At 53.0% G+C, this 9,964-nt stretch overlaps 1 protein-coding gene across 1 annotated transcript; it reads right to left on the bottom strand.

Annotated features, from left to right (window-relative positions):
• Window positions 1-1,649: 1,649 nt before the first annotated feature.
• On the bottom strand, window positions 1,650-7,618 carry BARHL2 (BarH like homeobox 2). Its single transcript, XM_027536566.1, has 3 exons — window positions 6,328-7,618; window positions 4,379-4,604; window positions 1,650-2,628 (listed from the first exon to the last, which is right to left on the bottom strand). The coding sequence occupies exons 1-3, from the start codon at window positions 6,929-6,931 to the stop codon at window positions 2,316-2,318; spliced, it is 1,143 nt and encodes a 380-aa protein (XP_027392367.1). The 5' UTR covers window positions 6,932-7,618; the 3' UTR covers window positions 1,650-2,315.
• Window positions 7,619-9,964: the final 2,346 nt, after the last annotated feature.

The raw sequence follows: 9,964 nt of genomic DNA, 5'->3' as shown, positions 1-9,964 counted from the left end.
GACCTGAAGTATTTAAACATGATTGTAAAATCCAACAGCAGCTAAGATAGAACAAGGAGAGTCTGCTGACTGTCCAGGCAATGGGCATTCCCACTAGACACAGTGGTGCCCAGTTTCCAGCCTAGCCCAGCTGTTTGAGTTTGTACCGGCTCAGCGGGAAGAAAATGAGAAGGGCCAGTCCAGACCCTTTTGTTAGAATCAAACAAGACCACGACCATTTTTAAAGCAAACTGATGAGCTGGAGATAAATCACTCCCTAATTAGCCAAAGTCTGATCGAGGTGCCCAAGGCAATTTCTTCCTGGATTTCACCTCTTTCTTTCCTTCTTCTTTCCCACTCCTCCCCAACACACACTCCCACAGCACTCCACATTTTTAAAAAATGTTTTTATAACTCTACTAAGATTCAAACATCAGAGAAAGTTGGAAAATGGGTCTGGATGTGTTTTAGCTGCAAGTCTTACTCCTTTGACTACATACTAGGGCCAGAGTGAAGACAGAGATGTGAAGATACCCAGATGGGGATTCAACTCTCTGACAACGGGAGAAGTGACCTCCAGCCTGGAGAAGGTGGGAGTAGCCCCGGAACAGTACAACCATCCCCTTTCAGTTCTGCCTCCCCTAGTCGGGAGTGCTCAGCCTCTTGGGAGCTAGTAAGGGAGGGAGGTCTAGGGCTGAGGTCAGGCTCTGGATGAGGTGAGGCTCTGGCCAAGGTGCTAAGAGTATTACACACCGGTTCTCACACACTGATACACACTCCCAAAACAAGCAGCTGACCTACACTATCCTCTGGCCTCTTATCTAGTGGTCCCCAACGATCCAGGGACGCGCATAAAAAGCTCAGCACACCTGTCTCGGCCAGAGTTGCATTCCGCTCTAGGCATCCCATCACAGCCAACTCACCAGGGCAAGAGGCTCGGTGCGGGGCTAGGGGTTGGATGCCCGCCGGGGAACAAGAAGGCAGGGATCAAAGCACAACCAGGGTTTGTTAGCCAGGCCTCTCCGAGTCCCTGGGGCACCCTAATTGCGCGCCCTACAGCCTCCTGCTTGCAGGCTGTCCCACCACGCGGGCGCCGGCCTCGGGCTGAAGAACAGCTGCGCGGCCCGCACGTCTGCCCGCCCACCGCCCAGCTCCTGCCGGCGTCTCTGCTGCCCAGAGCTCCGGACCCTCACCGCTGAGAGGAGCCCTAGGAGAAGGAGGAATGGCGGTCAGACTCGGTTCGGCTGCAGCTGCCAGGCCAGCCAGGGCAGCAAGGAAAGTTGGTTGCCTATTTGGCCAGCAAGTCTACAAGCACAGATTTTCTCTTGCGGCCTCACGAACTGCTCTGAAATCATCCACTTAAAAAGAAAAAAAAATCACACGTACCAAATTAACGGCTCGGAAGAGCCCAACATGAAAAATGGAGCTGTTTTTACCCAAGTCAACCCAACGTCTTTATAGATGTTGTAAATTCCTAATATTCCAGAAGGGACTTTGGGTAATTCTAAATCAAGTGACACATTTCATCATAGTACACTCTGCTTTAGTAAAATCAGCTCCCTCGGATTTCATCACTTGTTAAAAAAAGATAAACTTTATTTCTGTAATTTTCAATCACCAAAAAATCTATATTTTTGTCTAAGCATTTATTTTACTGAATCAAAAAGACATGAAAAGAAAAATCATGTTTTACTAAGGTATATAAGTGACTCTTTTTTGGACAACATATAATAAATATGATATATCACTTATCACTCAGTATTTCAAATGTACATTTTTTTTCATATTATGGAGCATGCCACTTTTCCAAAAGAAAAAAGGTCATGAGAATTCAGTGCAAAGTTCTCAGTTACCCTCCTCTTTTCTCTGGGCCAGACGGAATGTCCACAGCAACGCCCTCTGCCTTGGAATCTGAGGCTGTTCATCTACAATTCTCTCTGCCTGTGCAGTTTCCTCTCCTTGCCCTTCTTTCTTCCCTCCTTACCCCACCCCCCACCCTCCCTCCTGCTTGTCCCTAAAGTCATTTTTAAAAAGAACTTGAGGTTTTTGTTTTTGTTGATGTTTTCACTTACTGGTCGCACTCTGTGTGGGGTCAGCATTTTCGCCAGTCACACTGCTGTGGGGGAGCTTTCCAGCCCTGTCTCTGGGGGTGGGGAGATGAAGTGCGGAGGGCTGGCACTTTCGGGGGGGACCCCCCGCCCACTGCTGAGCATCTTCCTCTCTCACTTCTTTACTTCCTGGTAGACTGCAAGGGAGGGCAGACTGCCTGGTTGGGGGAGAGGAGGGGCAGCTGTCCTGGTCAGGGAGGGGACAGGGAGGGTCTGCAGGCTCGCTCTTCACCGGGGGTGCGGGGTACCTGGGATGGGGTTGGACAAGGGGTTGAGGGCCGGCTGTCCCCCGGGCCCCAGGCCGTGGATGAGCACTCGGGGCACCAGGGGCCGCTGCAGCTGGGGATGGGGCGCGGGAGGAGTCCGGTACATGCTGCTGTACATGGCGGCAGCGGCCGCCGCCGCGGTCGTGCTGTCCATGCTGCCCAGCAGGCTTGGGTGGTAGAAATAAGGCGATGGAAACATCCTCTGCAGTGCCGAGTAATTCCCCGCCTCAGCCAGTAGCTCCAGGCCCACCGCGGTCTGCCGCTTCCACTTGGTCCTGAAAAAAAAACAGATGTGCATGCACCCCGCGGCTGGGGGCACAGTCCAGGCCCCAAGGCCCGTTCTCTCCCCTACTGGCCTCTTCTTCCTCGGGGAGGACAAGGAGGACTTAGAGAGCGCTGAGAATCGGGAAGGAACCACACCTCCTGGCCCCCATCCCACCCTCTCCCTCACAGAATCACCCAAATCCAAGCTGGCTTCCCAAACAGACATTCATAAATGAAATTCCCCAAGCTTTGCTGCCTTCTCCGGACGTTTTGCTCTGCTGTTGCCACCCTTATAGTTTGGCTACTTGCGGAAACTTCTCTAGAGATCAACTGAGACCACTCTTTCTATGGCAGTCTTCTTCCTCCCTCCTTTAATTCTCTTCCCCAAGTGGCTCCCCAACAATCCCAGAGTGTATGCTCTCTGCCCTCCCCCTTTCCTCCAGACCGAGTGAGAAGAAACCGCAAACAAAGGGACACAGAGGCTCTTGGGCCTGGGACCCCTGCCCCTTTTGGTCCCCAAGGCTGTGGAGACACATCTCTCTCATCAGCCTGACAGGACCTTACAGCAGGCGGGCGGCTCAGAGTGAGGAAGGTGACAAGGTTTCAAAACGGAATTCGTTTGAGGGAGGGCTCTCCCAAGGGGACAGTACCTCGGGGCCATTCCAGGAGGGGAAAAATGCATTTCAAAATCTTGTCTCCTCTGGGAGAGAGTAACAATTAAAACCTGTGATCCGCTTTTCTTGGTCTCCTCCCTCCCCCACCGCACCCCCACTAGGAAGAAGAGGCAGCAGGCCTTTGCTCACATGCCTCCTGAAGGAACTCAGGGCTGGTGGGCCCTCCATACCCGGCAGCTCCAGCCAAATTAATAAACATGTCGCCCGTTTTAAATTGGCGACAAATGACACTAATGTTTTCCGACAGAATTAGGGTGGCTGAAACCGTATGTAATGAGACAGAAAATTATGGTAAAGATGACAACTGGATGGGCATTTCCAACCACACTTATGGACGATTAGAACACAAACGAGGGAAAAGGCGGGAGAGAGAAAATCGAGACAAGGGAGACAACCGTCAGGCTTAGAAACCCGGCATAACCTCGGCCCCAGATTGCCGGGTTTGGGTGTTCGCACTGCAGTTCAGGGGCCTACAAGTACTGCCAGCTCCTTTCCTAATTTCCTTTCAAGGGAAGCTGTGGTTCCTGGAGGGCTCTGACGTGGCCAGAATAGGGGACAGACCCTCAGTCTAGATGCCTGACTGGCTGCCAACCCTAACCTTCCTCCAGGCTGCCTCACAGGCCAGGCAAGGACTTTTAAGCCGAGGCCAGTGGGTCCGCTCTTCAGAACAGCTATAGCCAGATTTAGTGACTGGTTATAGATATTTGGAGCCATCCTGGGGCAGGCCCAAAAGGGTGCAGTGCATCGGTTTTATGGGCCTGAGTGTCTGCTACACAGATGTCTCGATTTAAGAAGGTGTGGCTTGATTGATTTGGAGGCAAAGTGGGAGATATTTCAGCCACTCAGATTTGAGAGAGAAAAACAGCATACATGAAAGACACTTAGAAGTGCAAAATTCTCCAAACTCCAGCTACTCATCACCTGGGAGGTATGGCTAATCCCTACTCCAGTCTGAAAACCCCCCAACTGCCCACTCCAGGCCCTCTGACTCCCTAGTGACTCCGAGGCCACATGGGATGGAAGACTGGTGTAGTTGTCTTGACTCAGATGACCAGATGCCTCTGCTCCCCACCACAGCCTCCCTTACCTGCGGTTCTGGTACCAGGTCTTGACCTGGGTATCAGTGAGGTTGAGTGCAGCCGCCAGGTCCATGCGATCCTGCACACTCAGGTACTTCTGTCGTTCAAAGCTACGCTCCAGTTGATTGAGTTGGTGGTCGGAGAAAGCCGTCCTGGCTTTACGAGGCTTTTTGGCTCTCACAGGGGGACTCTCTCGGCTACTTGAAATCTCCCGGTCTCCTTCCTCCTTTGTTCCTACACAGAAATCCAGACATAGCCTTGAGGTAGCCTGGAATGGGGAAGGATGGACTGTCCTCCTGGCACACACTTCTACATTCCCAAGCCAGTCACTGGTCTGAGGGGAGCAGGGGGGCTATATTCTGCCATCTTCCTTATACACATACTTGAGCCTTAGCCAGGATGGAGAAAGAAGACCAACTGCTAGCTATTGAATGTGGAGCCTCGTGCAGAGCTCCTAAAAGGCTTCCAAAAGAGTGTTGAATCTTCCCATCTTTGGAAATGGAAAAATACTTTATGATAAAGGGTCCTTTTCCTAATTGTTTCCTTGACTGAGAAAGACCCTGTCCCTTTCTTTTACTGTTTTCGCTCTGACTTCGTATGTTCTGATTTATTAGGTTTTAAAAGATCTTTCAACTTTTCTTTTTTGATGAGGGGGTACCTTTTTCATTTTACTTCTTCTGTTTACTAAAAGTTATAGGCATTTGTTTTCCTTTTTCAGTTGCACTTGGGAAATGTTGGCTCTCTGCAACTGCTTGCATCGGGTCTCTTAAAGCTTCAGAAAGAATGTCTCCCAGACACTGCGTTCAGCTCAAAATCACTGAGCCCATCCAGGTGACAGCCCAGAGATTTCCGGATTCTATTTGTCAACTTTGGTTTTCTACTGAAATGCTGGGAAATCGATATGTCAATCCCTCTCTGTTTGTACCCGTTTTTTGCTTCACTCCTTGATCTTCCCTGCAGGAAGAACAATAATCTCTCTAATTGACCCACTGGGGAGGTTGGTGCACAAAAAAATCGCCAGACCAGACTGTACATCTGTTTTGGGCACTATTATGCTAATGCTACAATAGTAAAATGAAGAGGCAATATCCTACCTTCCAGAGAGCACACATCTTTCCCAGAGATGACAAAGATTAGTAATAATCAACTTATCAGTAAAGGGGAAAAAAGAACTCGCCTTGGATATTAAAACTCTTGCCATGCAAAGACCAGAACACTTATGAAATTTTCTGGTGAGAAAATGGAAAAAGGGAGTTGAAGGACAATTCCATTGCCATCTTCTGATTTTACAAAAATAGACATTCAATTACATAAAATTTTATTCATAAATGCAACCTCCCAATTACTTGTTAAGAGCCAAAACTCTGAGTGAAATACACATATTTAGTTAGGGCTATGGAGTAGGAAGGGTATTTTTAAAAATTGAAACACTAATTATAATCTTTTACCGTGTGGCCTTCCCTATATTAATCACTATGTAATAATTTTTTTTAAGTTGCTCTGTTAATCAACTCGGCATTTTTTCCTTCTCTATATCTGATAATTCCTGTGCGGGTGTTTAGAAAATACTATGTGTGGGAGGAACGCAATAATTTGCATTAAAAAATAAACACCACGTTGTGAACACACCCGTAGGCACTACGAAATTTGAAAGAACTTCCCGTCAGATCCCCTCCGCCTGACCCCTTCCTAATAAATTAAAATGAAGTAAAACAAAGGAAGGAGCTGGTGGCGGTGAGGGTTGGGGATGTAGAAATGTTAACAATAAACAGAACTTGGGACGAGTGCCCAAATCGCACGCCCCGGCCTCCCTCTCGCTTGCAGTTTTTGACTGTGGCCGGATCGCCTTGGAAGCTGAGAAGCGCCTTCGGATCCCATCAGAGATTCGCGCGAGACGGAAGGGGAGCAGGAGGAGGAGAAGCTAAACGGCCCAGGGAGCCGAGGCGGCGGGACTCACCGTGGCATTTGACGTCGCTCTGGGACTCTTCCCGCTTGTCCAGTTTGGTTTTGCTGTCCTCCTGCTCCAGCTTTGGCCTGAAGCTCTCGTGCGCTGCATTGCTCTCCTGCTTTGGGGTGTGGTGGGGAGAGGAGACGCTGGTGCTGTACGGTGCACACGCCGCCAGAGGTTTGCTGTCGCCCAAGATGTCCTTAATTAAAAAAGAAGAGGTGGAAGTCCTGGGGGCCGAGGCGGCCGAGCCCAGCTGCTGGGCCGCTGGCGGCGGCGGCGGCTGCTGCTGCTGCTGGGGCGAAGGCTGCAAACTTTGCGGAGGGGCCGCGGCTGGCGGAGGCTGCTGGCTGTGGTGCAGGTGGTGGTGATGCTGGGGCCCGTCCGCTATCAGATGCGGTTCCGGGGGCTCCATGGTGACCGAGATGGGAGAGGAAGGCGCCGTTCCTACGGTATCAATCTCCGAACAGGGGGACGGAGTGGCCTGACTCCTAAAATCCGCGGTCCTGGCCTCGCCGAGCGGGCGGAAATCTCCATTCATCATGCCTGGGCTGCCCGAACTGGCACTGGACAAAATCGTGTCTATTCCAAAACTCGACCCGCTGGCCCCTTCCATTGTTGTCGTTTCTACATGAGGTCCACACCACTCCGCCGCCGCCTCGACCAAGCAAAGGAAGCTATCGATCGTTCAAACAAAATAACACTAAACAATGTTGTCGCCGCTTAAAAAAAAAAAAAGTGGGGCGGGAGGAAAGGAAGGATAATTGGGAGGTGGCAATCCGTGGACACTTTCGACACTTTTTGTTTTTTTTTTACCCTAATGAAAAAAGGGGGAGTTGGGAGAAAAGAAGATAGAGGGGGAAAGTTACAAAAATTGTTGAGGAAGCACCGAGCGTGCGCTCCAGGAACGATAGCGCACGTGGGACGGCGGTGGCAACGCAGGGGACCCAGACGGAGGCGAGGCAGCAGGAGGTGACCCCGACACCGCCGCCGCTGCCGCCACCGCCAGGGTCTGCCCACAGCCTGGCACCAGGCGGCAGCGGCGGCGACGGACGTGGCAGGTGCAGCGACCGTGAAGCCCGGGCGGCCGCGCGCCCTCGGAGCTGCCCGGCGGCTCCCCGAAGTAGCTGCCGCGCGCGACCCGGCCGCCCCGGAGACGAGTTTCTGAACTTTCTTGGAAAGTTGTGGAGCAGACACTGCCGCGACGTTCGCGGCAACAAGAGGAGAAGGGAAAAAAAGGAGCAGGCGCAGGCGGAGGAGGTAGCGGAGACGCGGCGCCGAGCGACTCCCGCCGCTGCCGGGCGCGTTCGCTTGTAATCCGGCGGCGAGCGGGCGGCGCCGACCCCCTCCCGTGACGTCACGGCCACTGCCGCTGCTCCCCGAGCCTCGCCGGCCCCGCGCCCCCGCCGCCGAGGCCGCGCGCCGGGCCCCGCGCCCCCATTGGCCGCGCCCGCGCAAGCGAGCGACGTCGACGTGCCAGGAGCCAATGGGCGCTCGACTCGCGAACCCGTCAGTTATCCCGGCTCTGGCCCCGCTGCTCTTTTCGGAACCCGCACATCCCTTTCCCTGCAACCAAAATACCTAGTCCTACAATGGTCCCCGCGTTCACAATCACGCGAGAGGGCAAAGGGAGATAGGGGAAGGGAGCACAGGGAGACTAGAGAAGGGAATCGGAGTTTTTAGAAAAAGCGAAAGAAAAGGGGGGTGGGGGGAGAAGAGCGAGAAAATAGTATTGATTTGCCGTTAAGAAGTCCGAAGAGGGAGGGGAAAGAGGAGAGGAAGAGAAAAGGAATCTTGCGGCTTACCTTTAAACTCCAGCGCTGCCGCCACGCATCTCTTCAAACAAGCGCTTGAATAGTCCAAAGACACTGAGAGCAGAGGAAGGGACTCCCTGAAGGAACCCAGGGGGAAGTGTGTAACTCCAGCAGCCTGAGCTCTGGGTGGGCGGGCGGACTCCGAGCTCTGATTTCTCCCCCAAAGAGCCCGGGCGTCCCGGATGTGGCCCAGCTGGGCAGCCGGTCCCTGAGGGGGAAATGGAGAGGGATCCGCGTCCACCAGGCACTCTCGGTAGGGGTGGAAGACAAGTAGCCTGCTGCTCAAAACCGGGGTGCCAGCCTGGTCTCCAGTCAGGGCCCGTGCTGGAAGAAATACGTGGCCAGACACTTTCTCCCGAGCGGGGACAATAATGCCTCGAGGCGTTCTCTAGCGCCGAGGGCAGCCAAGGTTCACTGTGCTATCAGGCCGGCCTGGGATTCGGGAACCGAGTGGTGGGGCCGCAGCATGTATGCCCTCCTCGCCACCAGGCAGATCTCAGTCTCAATTTCTCTCTCTCTCTATCTCTGTCTCCTTCTCTCTCCACAACCCCCCCCCCACCCCCCCACCCTTCCTCGCCCTCTCCGGCCGCCCTTTTGGAAAGGAAACAGTCACTGTGGATCCACTTGGGACCTGGAGCGTGTCTTGACTGTGACGCCTCGTCGGAGGGTATCAACTTGCATTATTTTCTCTAGGACGTCTCCAACCTGTCTCTTGTTGAATGTCAGAGTAATGGGAAGTGCCACTGACAAGACGGCGTATTACTCCTGATTAAGTGCCGTGTCAACCTAATTAGCAGAGTAATTATAAGGTGCTAATGAATGATTCAAAGTTCTCTGAGTTACATTTTACTCCAAATTACCATTTTAAGAACCCTATGAATCTGAGTGGCTGGCATAGCTTCCGTAACTAGGTGCAGAATGATGGTAGAAAATGGCCTTTTAAGTCTTCCAGGGCTGGGCTGAAATCTGGGTTTAGTTGTGGTTCTGAAGGTCTCTTAACAGGAGCCGACTTTTTTCTGTTGAGGACTTGCGGGTGGGGTTGGTGTCTGGGAGGCAGATGACCTCCTGGGACAAGATCCTGCCTTTCTGTTGGAACTACATTGTGTGAGTCCTCGGTCCGGAAGGGGGTAGGTGGGAGACTAATCCTGCGTTTTCCTAGGGAATTCGATGTGTTTGACCCAGGAAAAAAAAAAAAAAAAGCCCGCGCTATTTCCAGGTTGTGTTGAGCTGTTTCTTAACCATCTTCGTGCTATTTTCTTACGGGTATGTCTCTGAGAAGAACAGCGGAAAGACGGAAGACCGAGGGGAGGAGATGTACAATCTAGGCGGCTCTCAGAAGACGAGGGGACTTTGGCGGAGAAACCAGGGTTCGTGAGCCGAGGCGGGGACGCGGGGCGAGCAGCAGATAGAGGCCGACCGCGGCCTGAGCGGGTGAGGGGAGTCCCTCGGGAGTGCGTGGTGGGCCGGCTGGATGGAGTCCCTACACTCTGGGCCGGGAAGCCGAGAACTGGCTGAATGACGCCCGGAGCATGGTTGGACCAGCCGCCTTTGGAGCGGGAACTGCTTGCTCACTGGCCAAGCAGACCCTCCTGGGAGCCTGCCGGCCGGGCTTCAGCCTCACTCGGGGGAAACTCGGAACCACGGGCCTGGGATTTAAGAAGACATCTCTCTTATCCAAGGCGGCAGTGTCCCGCCCACAAAGCCGGGCCCCCTGAGCCCCTGGCACAATTGGCTTCTGTAGGAAGGGCGCTGGGGCCGCCTGAGGCTGCAGGCGGACGCAACTTATCCTTCTCCCTCAAATATCAGTTCCGGTTCTTCTCATTCTGACATCACCC

This window comes from Bos indicus x Bos taurus, chromosome 3 (genome assembly GCF_003369695.1).
Source record: "Bos indicus x Bos taurus breed Angus x Brahman F1 hybrid chromosome 3, Bos_hybrid_MaternalHap_v2.0, whole genome shotgun sequence".
In the NCBI taxonomy this organism is placed as follows: domain Eukaryota; kingdom Metazoa; phylum Chordata; class Mammalia; order Artiodactyla; family Bovidae; genus Bos; species Bos indicus x Bos taurus.
Note: the sequence above shows the minus strand (reverse complement) of the source record. Positions and strands in the feature narration are given on the sequence as shown.

Bases quoted from the DNA above. Each gene is read 5' to 3' on its own strand.
- BARHL2 (XM_027536566.1), bottom strand. From the start codon at position 6,931: ATGGAAGGGGCCAGCGGGTCGAGTTTTGGAATAGACACGATTTTGTCC. The intron at 4,605-6,327 runs GTGAGTCCCGCC...ATTTCTGTGTAG, and splicing joins GAGCGACGTCAAATGCCACG to GAACAAAGGAGGAAGGAGAC. The intron at 2,629-4,378 runs GTAAGGGAGGCT...TTTTTTTTTCAG, and splicing joins ACCTGGTACCAGAACCGCAG to GACCAAGTGGAAGCGGCAGA.